Below are 16,778 nucleotides of genomic sequence, written 5' to 3' on the forward strand. Positions count from 1 at the left end.
TACTGGTAGAGGGCTGTGTAAATATGTAGCTGTTTATAAAATTCTACTACTGTCTTTTTTCTGTGGAAATAAAGAACACCTCTCAATAATTTTATTTATAACCAAGAAGGCTTTTTAGCAATGGTCAAATTTGCTTGGTTTTTATCTATTTTCCTTACATACAAGGCTTTACTTACAGTACATTTCTCATTGAACATATTGTATGTTTCTGTCAAAATCATCTTTGGAAAATTCAAGTGGCAATCTTCTTTTCATTTTTTTTTCAGAGAGAAGTAATTACTGTCGGTCACCTGTATGTAAAATATGTTAATAAACTGAACTGTTTTGTTTGATTCTTTCAACATGTTTCCTTTAGTTCGTTTAAAGAAATAAAGAAACAAGTTTTATAGCTAACATATTTCTTGGCCTGAATGTTTTGCTGCATCCATTTTGCTAGCTGTATATTCTCCTTAAGCTGTGGGGATATACAGATGCATATCACTTACATATGTGTTTTCACAGGAATACCTATTAACGCATCATCTGTTATCTCATATAGAAATGTGTAACCTGTGCTAAGGTTGTCTGAGCAAAGAAACACCTCTACTAACTGCATAATGACTTCAGTATGCTCAGGGACATTGAAAAAGTACCTTTGAAAGAAAATATCCCACAAAGTGTTTACATTACAATGGATTTTATAATTAAAGAACATATTTTAGAGCAAAACTCTGCTGTCCAATCCATGGGTCACATCTTTACTCTGATACTTTACTTTCCTCACAGATCCATGCTTGAAAGAGAAGATCTATCATGTGGTTCTTAGAGTTCTTAAATCTTAGGAGCTTAATATATTTGTCCTCACTAAATATTGAGGATAAATGTCATTGTACTGGACACATCAATCACCTCATCAACACATGCCCCATCCCACACAGGTTTCTCATTTCCAATACTATTTCCAGAATAAGCCTTTCCCTCACCTTTAGCCATCTATCACTGTGAACATTTGAAATTGGCCCTCAGCCACACATTGAGGCAGCCAGTTTCTCACTTCCTGACCAGCTTTGGTGGCCAGTCTGTTCTTCAGCTGCTCTGTGGTCTATACCAGGCTCTGTGGCAAGTACATACTGTTGCTTCTTGGGCTGAGAGTGGGAGAAAGGACTCAGCAACAGGTGGTAGATGGCTATCATTGAATGAGCCATCAGGGTAGGGAAGAGAGGAGATGGTTCCTGGCTTGGTGGAACTGTGAGCAGACAGGAGTCCTGAACCTAATTCAGTTCCCATGGGATACTGGCATAGCACTTTCTAGTTGCTCCCCAAATCTCTTGGAAATTAGCTATTCCCTAGGTTAAGCTACCTGAGTACTGACCATTTTCCTATGGCCTAATTTGTTTAATTATGTTTAGATTCATGTGTTTCATTTGAGTAGTTTCGGCATGCAGTGTAATTAGTGTTGAGTATTCAGGTAACCAATGAGTTAGTCATTGACAGAGTGACTTGATTTTTATTGAGCTATTTGGAAGACTTTTCCATACTGGATAAAGATCTTGTATTTCTCATGGAGATCCCAATCCTGCAACCTTAAGAACATGCATAAGTCTTTGTAGAACTGGACCTTTAGCAAATGAAGAATACTGTATACTACAGTAGGTATAAAACCACACAGTCAAACTATGTTGCTTTATTCTTTGATGCGTACTAAATGGCAAAATAAAATCATGATAAAAAACACATTTTTAATCAATAATGAAATAATAATGAAACTAGCAACAGTTCTGTAATATGGCAGGGTGTAATCAATAAATTGTGTACCACATATTCTGCATGTCAAATCATATTTCAGAGTCTGTGTGTTTTGTTGATGTACCTTTCCACCTCTTCAGATGCAATTTAAGAAATGTTATTCTGGGTTCAGAGTAATTACAATAAAATTCATTTCTGTGTGCTTCCACCAAAACCAAAGCATAGAATGTAACCAACAGAAATATCCAAATGGAAAACGCCACTTTCACATTATCTATGGCTTTGCTAAGAAAGCTCATACTCCAGTGAGTTGTATAACATGAACAAACTGCAGTGCCAATGAGAAAGCTGCATGACCTATTTGTCAGGCCAGCTGATCACCAGTTGACTGATTTAAACTCTTTTGAGATCTACAGATTAAGAGCTTTTGAAAGTGTGGCACATCAAAGTGGGTTCAGTGTGGGGGAGGGAAATTCAGTGAACGAGATAGATAAAAATAAAATGTTAAGATTCAACTCTGAAATTGTGCTGGCTGGAAGAGAGGGAGTGTTTCTACTAAACCAATGAAAGCTTATGTTCACTGTTATAGTTGGAGATGTGCTACAGAACTTTATAAATAAGATCTAGGTTAAGAAAGACCTGTTCATTCTGTAAATAATTACTTCCCCTCCATTCCTCACTGAATTGAAAGTGAATTTCAAAGAAGCTGCAGCATTTAGGAGATAATTATCCTCACAGCCAGCCCAGCTTTGGAAGTTTCAGACTGCAAGAGAAGCGCTGCAGAATAGACCACCTGTAATCTTTGCCTGCTGTGAAGAAACAAGCATGTGCCACCACCACCGCAAATATTGTTCAAATTACACTTAAAACTTTCCCAATTTTTTTTTCAACTCTCTAATTTTTTTCATGAACGACAGTATCCCAGTGTGGCCATTTATTCCGCTATTTAGTCCCACTTGGCAATCATGGGCATTTACAGCACAACATTAATGTATAGTGATTATTATTACTATTTATAGGACATAATGTTACTTAGGTGGGCAAAGTAAGTATTTACATCTACCATATTCAGCCCTCCCATGTCTCAGTTCTGAATGATTGTGTACTTTTTTACACGTAGATATTCCCTACATGGGCCATGTGGCTACAAACTACTCTTCATAAGTATGGGGGTCTGCCCATACAAGGAATTTTTCTCTTCTCACATAGGCCATTTTCTCATTTGTACATAGGATAAATTGCTAACTGCATAGGGAGTTGAATTCAGTCTTTTGTGGTGTGGCTGCAAGGAAAGCAGGATGGATAACCTATGGTCTATTAAAGAAGAGGTGAGAGGCTTGAATAGCCCAACAGTGGTCCTCTGCCTCAGGGTGGTGTGGCCAGGTCAGATTATGTGGGTAGCACATAGCGCTGTTTTTGGACCAGCTGTTAGGAGCACTGCTGCATCTGGTGGCAGCTGGCAGAATGAGTGCTGCCTCTATATAAGCAGAATGTTTCAGGCACCTCTTCCCAGGTGCCACAACTTCAGTACCACTCTAGCATCAAATACTGTTTATTATTTGTACTGTCGCAGCCCTCAAAGACTCTACTCAGGAGCAGTGTTCCCCTCCTGCTAGGTGCTGTATGAAAACATAGGAAGACCCGGTCCCTTCCTGGGAAATCTTACAAGTGGGATCTAAAAGCCAAAATGTAATACTGAATACTGAAAATACTGAAATTTTCCTCCATCCAGGGAAGGTGGGGGGGGGAGGGGTGGCAGCGTCTTGTCACTGTTTGAGCTCCTCCTTTTCGGTTTGTATTCAGACACACATAATTCCCTCACTGTGCCACTCGGCAGCTCTGGTGCACACAAGTGAAGATGCCACCCCACCAAACCAGAGTGGAAAAGCTATTTTTATATCAAATGACATCGTTAGGGTAGATATAGGATTGAAACCGTACCCTCTTCAGTGTACTGACACTCTATTTCACGTAAAGAAAAATGTCAAACTTGCTAAAGCATTCCACAATACATGCAGCTCTCTACACCTCCCCATGTGTAAAGGATACAAACTGTGCTGACCTTATTTAGCACCCACTCTCCAACTTCAATGGAGATGGAAGCACTTAAATCTGCCCTGTACAGACAACTTCTCCATTGTAAAGCTTTACACATTAGTTCCTTGTGAAACACAATCCTATCTCTTTAAAGCGATTCAAGCAAGCTGTTCCTTGGTTGCTACTGTTAGTAGTTTTTAATAGCTGTAAATGTTTTGTGAGACTTACAGTCCCACACAATTTTAGAAGACAGTAGGAATGGTGATACAGAGTCTCATCCAAAAGCCTCTGATGCCTGTGGGAGTCTTTCCATTGCCTACAGTGGGCTTTGGGTCAGGTCTGTAGGGTATTACACAGACACTGATTCATCTCTGAATGCCTGGAGATTACCACCAAATCTCCCAGTGTGTGATTGCACTTTTCTAGGACCTTTTTCCCAGAATACCTTTTGAGGAGCTGCTGGCCCTTTAAATGTGACAGATACAAGCAACTGCTGCCCTAAAGCAGCCATTTTGCAACTGTCTCCTGTATCTCCTTCTCCTCCAGTAGGTAAATATTCTTATCTCCTATTGTACTTACTCCTTAATATTTTGGAGGGTATGGTGGAGACTCACAAACTCAAGTACCATCTGTGAATTTCATTGAGGTGATGTTTACTCTCATTAATCCTTACAGCAACACCCTAGAAATCTCCTTCTGACTTAATCCTTTGTATGTATCGTATGTATTTTCATAAACCCTTCAGTGCACATAAACCCAGGCCAATCTGAACAATTTGTGAGTAAGACTTGTCTGCCAAAATTTGTTCATTATAGATCCATGTTGCTAATATCCATTATTTAATTATACTCTAGATAGTGATCCGCTCCCCCCATATGTGTTCCATTATTTTTCTGGGACTAGAAGTTTGACTTAAAGGCAGTAGTTGCCTGAATCACTTCTCTCCCTTTTTTGGAATATTGCTTCTACAGTGTCCAGATTTCCGGTCCCTCCTTGGCTCCCCATGAGTTTCAGAAATAATTATCAGTGATACAATTTGTTTACTCTCCTTTAGCACCTAAATCCCAGTCCTGCATACGCTTATGCATTTGCTCAGCTTTATGCATGAGTAGTTCCATTAACTTAAATGGAGCTACTCATGTGCATAAAGTTAAGCACATATGTAAGTGTTTGCATGATAGGGGTCTTAGGATGCCTATTATCTGTACTAATGGATCTGCATATATTCATGATCTCCAAGTACAGTATTCCCTTATCTGCTCATTATCAGTAGTGATTTTTCATTAGTTATTCCTCATTTACTGATTATATACAGTTGGGGTGTTTTTAAGAGAATTTTTTTTAAAGTTTGGTATCTCAGCTACTTTTGAGCCATCATTAATTTCATCCCTTCCTTCATTTGTTAATTAATGCACATACTTTCCCTCTAATACTACTTTTCCCCTTGACACACTTATAAATGTTCATCTTAATCCCTGTAGTTTAGCATCAGCTCATTTATGTTACTGGTGAAAGATCAAGTTACAACACATAATCTGCAAAATCCCCAAAAATATCATGCCCAAGAATGATCTAGAAATCATGCAGCCACTGTGACTCTTTCACAAGTCAGGGTTCCTGTCACCTGGGAGTTAGGAGCTAAAAGAAATTAGCAGCATCTACAGCACATTTGGCATGCATGGTAGTAAAGTAAAGGCAGGTTATATACATCTGCTTTCTAGCTCTTAGTGCTATGGAGGCAGTGGAAAGCTAAGGTTACTGCACCATGCTCTGCCCTTCACTGAAGTTATGGTGCATGCTGTTACAGAGCACAGCCTTCCTTCTCACATTCTGTTGTGCTCTCTCACACACTGAATTCCCAAAGTTCTGCAGGATAACTCCTATTGGCTTCAGGATTTGGCCCATAGTGTTCAGAAGAACAAGAAAACCCTACTCATTTTGCTCATCCCTGAAATTCCAAAGGAGGGCTCCAAAGCAGTTTTCATAACACTAAACATTGGTACAACCTTTTCTCACCTAGGATCCACAATTTCTTTCCAGGCTCCAATCAAATTCTGCAATCCAAAGAGTGGCATCCCTAGGCTCGGAGTTTGAGGAACCAACATTTCATTTTGGTTGCTGGAGAGTATGGATGTTGCTTCATGGGAAGAGATGGAAATGGGGGATGGCTGGGTCACTTGTAGAGAAAACGTTATTCTTCAAGTAGAGTGCCTATGGGTGCTCCACTCTTGGTGCGTGTGTGCCCACAATTGGAGATTTTCATGAGCAGTGTCCGTTCAGCTTGTGTGTGCGCCATTCGTATCCTTGTGCCCGGCACCAAGGCTATATCAGGCTGCCCAGGCAAACCACCCAGGCAGCAACTTCTCAACTGCTTTGGCCCAAGACAGAGCTAGCGTGTCCACTTCTTGTCTACTACAGAAATTAGAGGTTCTGTTTAATTAAGTAGTTAGTTCATTAGTTTGTTAGTAGTATTTCATTTAGTATTTGTTTAAAAAAAAATTTTTAAATCACATTTTTGATTATTGAAACTTGTTCTGTTCCCTCCGGGGAAATCCTCCCTGTGAGGGGCGTGCCTGATTTGCTGTGGTTTAAATGCTGCCTCTCATGTAAAAAGGCCATCCCAGTCAGTGACAGATACCCAAAGTGCATTTGCTGCTTAGACTAGCTGCACATTTCACAGAAGGGCAACTTCTCTCTAGCCATGAAATCTAGGCTTGGAAGAACCAAGAAGTCAAACTTTGACTGCTTATGATGGAGAGTTCCCTTCGCCCTGCTTCAGAACCAGTTTAGTACCCCCCTGGACATTGGTATCCGGGTATTTCTAATGGCCCTTCCACCTTGGTGCAACATTCTCTAGGAAGGAGAAATCCTCACAGTTCTCCAAATCTTCTCATAGGGACACGCATTTTAAAGAACTACTGTTAATGCATTGGGTGAGTAACCTCTTCATTTCTAATGTGATGCAGAGTGCGTAGTGAAAACAATCTTGCTAAACCCACAATTTAAAGTTTCCAAAGGTAAAATAAACAATTCTTGGATGAAGTGGATATACTGTAAAACCATCTCTTGAAGAACCACTTGGTTCCTTACCTGCAAATTGAACATGACAAGAGAAAAGGGAAATGATGAGGCGGTGGTTGTGTTAAAAAAAAGGGAAAAAAACAAATGTATGGATTATTGAGAAAATGAGAGACACATGAAATTATCGCAGTTTGAAAAGGATGTCTCCTCTAGAGCTAAACAAAATTGAAAAGACATCCACCAAATCTTAAATCAGCTTTCAATTACATCCTATATTCTGCCTTTTTAATGAATTATTTGTATGCAACGCTTCCAAGCAGGATGACAGTATTACAGGCTACTGAGTCCGACATAATAATGCTGCAGACACCGCAGGAAAACGTTTACCATAACAAGGGAAGAGTAAAAGATCTTAGGGTCCAGCTAGGTTTCTATGAAACCACCCAAGCAGCACCACCTATGACATTTGCTTATGGTACTATGTGGTCTGAACTATCACTTAGGTTTCACCCTTTTTTCTTTCAAACATATTGCTTTCTTTTAAAATAAATTATATATATTAAATATGTACTGAACCAGAGACATATGGCTTGGGTATTTGCCTTCCTTCTGGATCTGCACCGCCCTCCGAATGTATCAGTCAGAGGTGACCTCAATATGGTATAATGTGCAATGAGAAGGATGAACCGAAGCACACTCTGTACTTTCTCTCTATGAATAATGTGAAAATCTGTCAAAAGCAACCTAAAGACTTTTAAAAAGTGAATTGGCCTTTCAAGAGGCCAGTGGTCTCTGAATTAGTAAGATCTCTGGAAGGCCAATGATCTAGATTCTGTAAACTGTATGCATGAGCCACTGCAAAGTGATGCCTGTAATTAAGTCACATTCTAAGCCATTCGGGAATGAGTGCATATTGCAAATTTTAGACTCCTTTCTCTCCCCCCCCCCCCCCGTAGTTCAAGCAATACTTATGGGAAGTATTACAAGTGACAGTTGTTCTATGTTTTTTGTACTGACATGACAGGTAAACAGCACCTGGCGAAGGGTTTTATACAGTGACAACAAAGCAATAGTATTGTTTCCTTTTTTGACCCAAGCTGCTAGTCAGAATTCAGGGCTCTAGAGATGTTCCATGTGGAAACTGAAATTGATGGAGTCTGGTATTTTTTTTTTATTCAGTCTTGTTTATTTAAAAGAAATGCAGGAAGAACCAAGACCAAAAGGAGCAGTTTCTTAGCTTACAAACTCAAACCTCTTTAGCCAATACCGAACCCAAACAGCTGTCTCTCTAGCTTTTTTTCCAAGATCATAAATCATGCTCGCAGGCTACTGCTTGGCTTTCTTGCTTTGTTGCCTATGCCTCTCTTACTGTTTGTGTCTGTCCTCAGTTTCCTTCCCTTACACACACATGCACAAAATAATACTCAGCAAAAAGCCCTTCTGCCCACATAATCCAGAACTCCTCGGCCGGTTCTATTCTTTTAGGTGTGGCCCTTTAACTTTCTCACAACTATCTTAAGTGATGGGTATGCTCACACGACATTTTCAATGAGGTTTTAACTCAACCCATAACAAGGTTTAACCCAGCTCATAACAGTGTCTTCTCCAGCCCTTGTAGTGCCACTCCAGCAAGCTGACCTCTGATGCTTTACCTGTCAGTTACTACAGTACTACTGGATGGTGGCCAAAGTAAACATCCTTTCCATGACACTGGTCACATTTGAGATTTCCACCTTCCCATAGAAAGAAGAGCTAAAGGGACTGTAAATCTGAAACACACTTTGACTCTGCTTCCAGAATTTGTTGTATCAGAGAGAGAGAGAGAGAGAGAGAGAGAGAGAGAGAGAGAAAATCAATCCACTCTCTTAACTGAAACTGCAACTTCCAGACCAGTGAGAGGGAGTAGTTAAGGTCAAGAACACTGAGTCTGATTCTGATTTTACTTACATTAGTATACAGTAAATCAGGGGCAATTCCACTGAAATAAAAGGATTTACACTGATGTAAAACTAATATAAGGGCCAAATTCTGCAAGATACTGAGCATCTCCTATGAATTGTTGAGTGACCTGCACTCCCAATGACTTGGAGATACTCAGCATCTTGCAGTACCCAGCCGTCAGTGGGAGAGCAGAATCAGACCCATTAACTGTGTGTAAGCCTGTCACTTTACTGTAGTGGGCCTAAACACCAAATTATAGCTCCCACATCTGTCATTTATCAGGGCAGCAAAACTTTAGAGAATTCTGAAATCCGTCTGGAACCACAGTGAGTATAGTCTCTGGAGGCTAGTGCAAGAGGAACACATTAACTCTATTACTGCTGATGGAAAAGTGGAAATTCCAGGCAGTTGTTACTAAATAAAATGAGGTACTGCATAGAAACCGGTAAATGCATAATTATTTTTATATAATTTTTTTAACCAGATTTATACTTGTAAAGGTAAGACCAAAAAGAGAATATGCAGGGATGCCTTCTTGTGTCCTTGAATGTGTTTCAAATTGAGCAAGCTAAAGATTTTGGCATGAATTTGCAAAGGGGGACCCAACAGCAGAATTTGGCCTATTTTATCTTACTCTTTGAAAGACAGGAACTTTTATTCCTTACACAGACGCAGTCTTCCAACAGACATTGGTTTCAGAAGGCTCCATCTGATTGTTCTCTATCCTACATGTTTTGGCTTGCATCTCGCAAAATGTATTCTTGTGACAAACCTGCTCCTTTGCCACTTATTTGTTTAAATGGGTTCAAAAGTGCTTAGCTTCCTGACAACATTTTTTCTTTTGTTTTACACCAATCAGTTAATTCTCTAACATCGCCCCCAGTGTCTTCTGATCTTAGTTCCAGCTGGCTGAGGATATAAGCGTCTTTATCACCAAGTTACAGCCAGCAGTGGGGAATGCTGGTCAGAAAGGAAAGGAAGAGGGAGAGTTCATTCGAAATGGGGAGGAACAAGCTCAGGGCACTGGGGCCGATGGGGAGAGGACGGAGCTGCAGAGAATGGATGCATTTTAAAAACAAACCAATGCAGAACCAACCAGATTGGTGCTTAACTTCCCTTAGGTCACTTTGGGTATATTTACACTTCGAGCTAGGGATGCAATTCAAAGAGCCGCGCTCACTCTAGCTCTCATGGAGGTAGTGCGCTAAAATTAGAGTGTAGTCGTGTGAGCACGAGAGGCAGGCGGGGCTAGCCACCCCAAATACGAGCCTAGGGTCTCAGATGGGTGACCAGTCCCTCCTGCATTCTATTTTGGAGTGCTGGCTCAACGAGAGCTGGTGCAAGTTTGTCTCCTCAAGCTGGGAATTGCAGCTCCAGCTCGAAGTGTGGACATGCCCTTTGAAGTGTATGTTACATCCTTTCCCCCATCTACTCATTGTAAGGTCTTCAGGGCGGGGCCCAGTCTTCAAGCAGGTTTTGTTACGTGCCTTGCACATTTTATGTATATATAAATAACAACATATCAAAAGCCTTTGTGAACTGCTGATCAAGAAGAGTAGGAGTCTGCATTCCAAATGGAAATGTTAAAGCCGGTTGAAAAATGGAAACGTTTTTCACAAGACTTTTCACAAACAAAGTTGTCCCTTTTTTCAATCCAAGTTTTTAAGATCTCCAACATGTCAGTTTCAATTAGCTTGATTTGGGCTTCACTGTCAGTGGACTGATGGAGTTACTCTTGAGTTACTCCAGTGTCCATGAAAGCAGAATCTAGCCTTATGCCTCTGCAGAAGGAACAGATAATTAGTCAAACAAAATTTGCTCAATGTATTGAACAATATTGTTCAATATTTGCAGCACTTAGAACCTGACATCTACATACCGAGAGCCTGATTCTCATCTGGAGTCAAATAATGTAGCTCCTTTCTTTGGCTGCAGAGGAGCTGCACTAATTTATCCCAGCTGTATGAGCTGAGATTCCCAGATGTGTTCTCCACTAGCTATGCATGGCAGTCTGTGTCCTAAGTGAACGGTGTAGTGCTGCCTCTGGCGGTGGCCCTTCCCGATCTGGGCCAAGGCACACACTGGGAGGACTGTATGGGAAGCATGCACTGCTGCTGTCATTACTGAATCTGTTGTGTGGATAAAGAGGGAAATCTATTTTCTGTTAACCCAGCACTCAAGTCAGTCAGAAGAAAACAGGACCATTTAACACACTCTTGCATTTTGTGTGTAGTGGGACAAAGCAAATAAAGAGTTAAAGTGTGAACGCTTTTAAATAACTCATTTCACTGGCAGAACTTTTTTCCTTGCTGCTGGCTAAAGGGAAATGTAACTCCAGCCACAGAAAGAGGGACAGGTCTGCCAGTAGAAAGCGTTTACTTTCAACTTCTATTTGTTTTGCTGCCACACAAGAAAGAGATGCACTATTTCTGAGAGGCACTGTACATTTCCCTTTTCCCTTCAACTGAAAGTGATACACTGACAAAGCAGGAAACTAAAGGGCTCTGTTTATCCATCGGGCAAGGAGAGAATGAGCAACAGCAGCACAGCAAGCTTCTCTCCGCCAGCCACCTCTAAGGCTGAGTGGCTGTTTATGACAATACCATGTACCTAGGCCAAAATTCTCAAGCTCATGAGTCACCTACATCTATACTTAGGCACTGAAAGGAGTCACCAGAGAGTGAAGGGAACTGAGCACCTACCGATACGAATCATGTCATTTATTTAAATGCCTACCCACGGGATTTCGCCTAGCTAACACTAGGTTCCCACAACTAGTGGCAAACAGCCTTCTCGGAATTTTAAATCCAAATTCCAATCAGCAAAATTCATGCTCCAGCTAACAAACAAGGTGTGCTGATCTGAAAGCAGGTCTCAATATAGGTGGCAGAAGATCAATGACAGATAATTTTCTCTGTGGCTAGGACACCTGGCTACAGCCCCTTGCCACTTAGCAAAGAGTTGTTGGCTGATTTTTGTAAGAAGCCCATCTTAAAGCAGTTGGAAGCCTCTATTAAAAAAAAAAAACAGTCCTTCAGTCCTTCCTAGATCTGCCTGCTCACATAGCAGTGGGCAGAAAGTGTGTGTGTGCACATGCTCATATTATTCCTCCCTCGCTTTCTCCTGAATTAATGTTGGGTTGAGGTTGAACGTGGAAAGTTTTAAATAGTATTAGAGAATTCAATATTTAAGTGTCATAGAAGTTTTATGGGTAAAAGACACAGTGTAGTGTTATTGTTGTTAACATGCTGTGATATGAGATACTGCAGTACTTTCCTGTACACTCTGACCTCCACTCCCAAGCAGTTCAGGAACATAGATTGATAGATTTTTAAAGCAGAAGGGACCAGAAGTCTGACGTCCTGCATAACACAAATCAAAGAACCTCTTTCAGTAATTTCTGCCATTATATAGCATAGCTCTTCATATTCCAAGACTCTAAGTTCACTTGGCCCCTTTTCTTAAATCCTCTACAGATCTGGGATAGAAGGCCCTGTAAAATATATATGCAGATACAGGCATTTTACAATATGCTTGCCATGAAAGCAAACGTTTTAAGCCTTTGAGGAAGCACAAATAGGTTAGGATTATAATTCATTGTAATACCATGGCAAGGTGCAATTTCAAAGGCAAAGGGCCTTTATTTTGTAGTCAATAAAAAATTTAAAGGGACAAAAACCCAATTTTAGCACTGCTGCTTTGTAATCAATAAAATGTAGAATTTTTTGTCTTATTAGAAGAGCTTGTCAGTTGCATTCAACCATTGTCAACAGCCTATTTGATCCATCAGTGAAACAAGTCATTACAAAGAACACAGCAATGCTGCTGCAGCTATTCACTGTGTTTTTAATGAGGAATGAAATTACTTCTATTCCATTTCAAGGTTTAACAGAACTTTTGTTGTACTCACTCGCTGGCTCACAATAGAAGGCTGGGATTTAAAATAATTGCATGAGTCTAAATTGTTCTATTAATTAATTTCTTTTTTATGAATTACTATTTTATTGTATCTGTTCATGTTATTTAAATGTAGGCACCCTGGTGTGTTAGATGCAAAGAGATTCAGCCAAATATCTGGGCTGTGCAAGCCACAAGGTAATACATGGCTGCTCTGTGGTAAGCTAACCAAAGGAACCAGTGAGGATTTTGGAAGCTGCTCAGGGAAGGAGGGCAGAGGCGATAGTCAGTGAATTTCCTGCCTCCCATAATTTTGTAACTGTTCTCATGATCCTGTTCCCTCTCCACAACCCAGGGTGTGAAGCCTGAAGGAGTACTGCTGCCTAGTTAGTAGCTTGCATGAACCTTACGGCACAGCCCAACTCTGCCACTAACTCTGAGTTGGGGTTGGAAGGTAAGCAAAAGAGCAGGACCTTCTTTGAAGGACTCCCTCCTAAACCAATATCAAAGCTGATGTTTGTTTGTGGGGGAAGGAGAAAGAATCCTTGGGCCACATGACTCCTATTGTTGTGACCCTAACTAAACTCCAATAGAGCTACCAGCCAAAAAGAGCCTGTTTAGCACTCCCATTAAACCCTGACTTGCTCACTCTTCTCCCAACTTTCCACGGTAAAATATCAGGGGGCTCAGCCTGATTGTCATAAGTAGTGAGTGGGATGGGCAGGTCTGTAACTCCACTCCTCAGGAAAAGGCAGTGGGAGCTGCCGCAGAAAACTGGAACTAGCATTATTTGGTTGTTACCCATGGATACCTCCCCTTAGGAGCTGGATTTGGGAGTATCCTCTATGACCTTTGGAACAGCTTCAGAGGCTATTTTGAGCTGGCCGGGACCCAGAATTGTCAACAATCTGAGTAGCCACTTGCAGTCCTGCTGTGAACTGATTATCACATCTAACAAAATAATTTGCTGGAACAAATAACACTTCAGGCTCTGTTGTTTCAGGTGAAACTTAGTCCTAGTAAGTATAAATTTATAATAACAGCAGCAGCATGATGAGTTTCCCAACAGCCAGGTTTAATTCAAATACATATTTCAGACCCTTGAGGGGACACTCTCATCTTTGTGCACTGGGATTTGGGGATTTACACACATAATTCCCATTAACACTAATAGGACTTACAGTATGCACACAAATCCCCATGCATCGAGAGGACAATATATCCCTGAGGATAATAAATACATTTTTAATTCTGGGTTCTTGCAGATTCGTTCTGCTAGTACATAACCCAGACATAAGAATTGTTTCTTTGCAGGAAACATACACATACTCTGACCTTCCCACAGCATATGCTCGCACACACTTATGCTATGTAAATATAAGAAGGATATAATTTCTCTCAACTAGCAGTGCAAGTTCAAGACAGTTGCTGCTAGTAGTTTAAACTTATACAGTGTTCATTTTTTTTCAAGGATGAAATATTTTTTGTTTGCGAATACACCTTCTTTTCCATCTACCAGCCCTCTGACCCTGTAGAGCTCTTATCAAAGGATGACATTTGAGAAGTGAGCTATACAGCTTGTACCCTGGCGCAGTGTTTTAGTGCCACCTGCTGGAGAGCACTTAGAAAGCTAACTAATCTGAAGAAATGGCACTAAAATCATCTCCCTCAGTCAGCCTAGGTGTGACAAAGACCCAAAATGAGGGGCACAATATAAAATAGCCGAGGAATTGTTCTGATATCATGGTGCTGAGCTCAGTCTAAATGCCTAGCCTAGGCAGATAGATAGACGGATAAGATGGGAGCAAGGAATTACATAGGGATTTTTTTTTTTCTGAAAACTGCTTTTGGGTAGCTACAAGATTCAGCATATCAACTGGTACAGTAATGAAGTGATAGATCCACAGGGTGGAGTCGATCTGGGCTTAATATGAGTGGCATTTTTCATAACATAGGTGTTAAACAGGTAAGACTCTGACATCTACCTTTAGATTCGCTTCCGCCCCCCCCCCCCCCCCCCCGCCCCGCCACTCCCAACTATTTCTCTGCATTTGCTGGGGGTGACTTCCTGGCATGAATCCCTGAAGAAGCTTTGTGCTGTACAGTCAGGGAGGTAAGGTCATTGGGAACATGAGGGTTGGCTGGCGGGGTATTGGGCTCTTGATCCTCGCAGAAGTCACTGCTTGAGAGATTGGGGAAGTCACTGCTGAAGATACTGGGGGGTAAGTGTCCTTAGAGAGAGATTGGAGAGAGTTGGGAGCCTCACCCTACCTCACTCTGGCCCCAATTCAACGAAGCACTTGAGCAAGTCCCATTGACCTCAATGGAATTTAAGCTAGTACTTTAAGTTAAACACATGTGTTGCTCAGTCAGGGCCTCTAGAATTCAGTGAAGAAGTGTATTATGTTGCCTTATGTTGCATTTATTCATATTGCGCTTGTGGTCCATCATGTTGGAGTTTCTACGGATTAAGCCTTGGACCCATACCACAGAGATTCAGCCTTCAGCACAAATCCCCACACAAATGACCATTATAGTAAAGCGGTTTCTGGAGAACCCCATGAGAACATGTCCAAATGGAATCTTTTCAGGGGCTGGATTCCCCTCTTGCCAACAGAATTGTATTCAGGACTGACACTGGTGAAGTCAATGGATTTACACTGGTGTAAAGCTAGTGTGAGGGAAGAGTCAGGCCCAGGCTCTGTTCTTTATGCTTTCAACACTCATCAGTAAGTGTTAGATTGAGTCTTTGCTTGATGCCCTGAATATAAGGTGGCATATAGATGCATCACCCTAAGAGGAGCCCCAGGAAGGAACTGTGATTCCAGAAAAGTAGTAATTAATGTCACCTTTTACCCTGGTGCTCCACTGGCTGGCCCATTGTGGGGGCAAAGTCAGGGTTCTACACCTCCCTGCTTAGTTGGTCACATGAAGTGGAGGAATAGAGGCCACACAGATTCCCTCCTCACCCCCCCCCCCCCCCCCACACACACACACTCTGCTTAGAGATGACATGCAGGGGAAGGAGCTCTGACTTACCTTATTTCCCTGCACTGCTGCATTAGTGTCATCCTGAGCCAAGAACTGCAATTCTTATTGTACCTATGAATTACCAAAGTGGACTTGTAATTGGCTGTTTAATGATGGTGTATCTAAGGAGGGCTGACTTGAATTCATCTAGCAAGGCAAGAAAAAATATAATTGGAACAAGCTCTGCTTAACCTAAACTGGTGTGCCAAGCCCTCTAGTCATTTAAATCCCACCTGAGGACCCACCTGTCTCATAAAGAACTACAAGAAAGAGTGTCCTGAATTACACCAGAAATGAGCTGGGTCTGCTATGTACTGTGGCTCCAGAAAAGAGGATTTTAAACACTGAATTTAATGGAGTTCCAATTATTTACACAAGCCGGGGATCTGACCCCTTGTGTATTTCCTCATCTTCAAAGGGAAGAATGTTTGCTAATGAAGATCTACTAGGTGCTGTGAGACACTAAAGGATCTGCTGGATCCTTGCATTCCTATGAAGTTTATAATTGGAGGCTCTCTTCCGACAATACGTTCCTTCCCAGGAGAGTGTTATACATCATGCTGGGGACTTAGATGCTGCTTTGGCTGTAGGGCCTGATCCAAAGTCAAGGGGAAATTTTCAGTTGACTTTAATTGGCTTTGGATCAGGCCCTTAGAAAGCAAGTCAATTTCTACCCTTGTTATTACCCAGGTGATCTATACATCACTGTAAATAAAGTTAGAGGTTAACTAACTGTAAGGAACTTTCTGTGCCTTGTGCTTCCCTACCTGCTTCTCCAATGGAATTGCACTAACAAGAGCCTCCTCCACCAGAGCAAGTTCCTTGCAGGCCCCTTTTAAAAGGAGGCCAGGGAAGGTAATACATCCGCAATCTATAGATAAAGAGAATAATCCAGCCTGAATGCTGTAGATAGCTCATTTCAGTGGGTCAGAATGGCCTTCAAGATCTATGTATGGAGGCAGCTCTGTGTGTGTGTTTCTAACCCTCCTGTGTGGGCACTGGGCAACCTTGTATTGGGTGAGGTGTTGTGTCAGGAGGCTCACACTGTCATCTCTCCAGCCAGGGCCGGCTCCAGGGTTTTGGCCGCCCCAAGCAGCCAAAAAAAAAAAAAAAAAAAGCCACGATCG

The 16,778-nt window shown here is 41.5% G+C and overlaps 1 protein-coding gene across 1 annotated transcript in view; it reads left to right on the forward strand.

Annotated features, from left to right (window-relative positions):
- ADGRL4 (adhesion G protein-coupled receptor L4) overlaps positions 1-393 on the forward strand; it is a 98,996-nt gene extending 98,603 nt beyond the window's left edge. Inside the window, exon 17 of the mRNA XM_054037085.1 lies at positions 267-393. Within this exon, the coding sequence (XP_053893060.1) occupies positions 267-276 (10 nt within the window). The 3' untranslated portion in view covers positions 277-393. The remainder of the gene's footprint in view (positions 1-266) is intronic.
- Positions 394-16,778: the final 16,385 nt, after the last annotated feature.

Source organism: Malaclemys terrapin, chromosome 8 (assembly GCF_027887155.1).
Source record: "Malaclemys terrapin pileata isolate rMalTer1 chromosome 8, rMalTer1.hap1, whole genome shotgun sequence".
In the NCBI taxonomy this organism is placed as follows: Eukaryota; Metazoa; Chordata; order Testudines; family Emydidae; genus Malaclemys; species Malaclemys terrapin.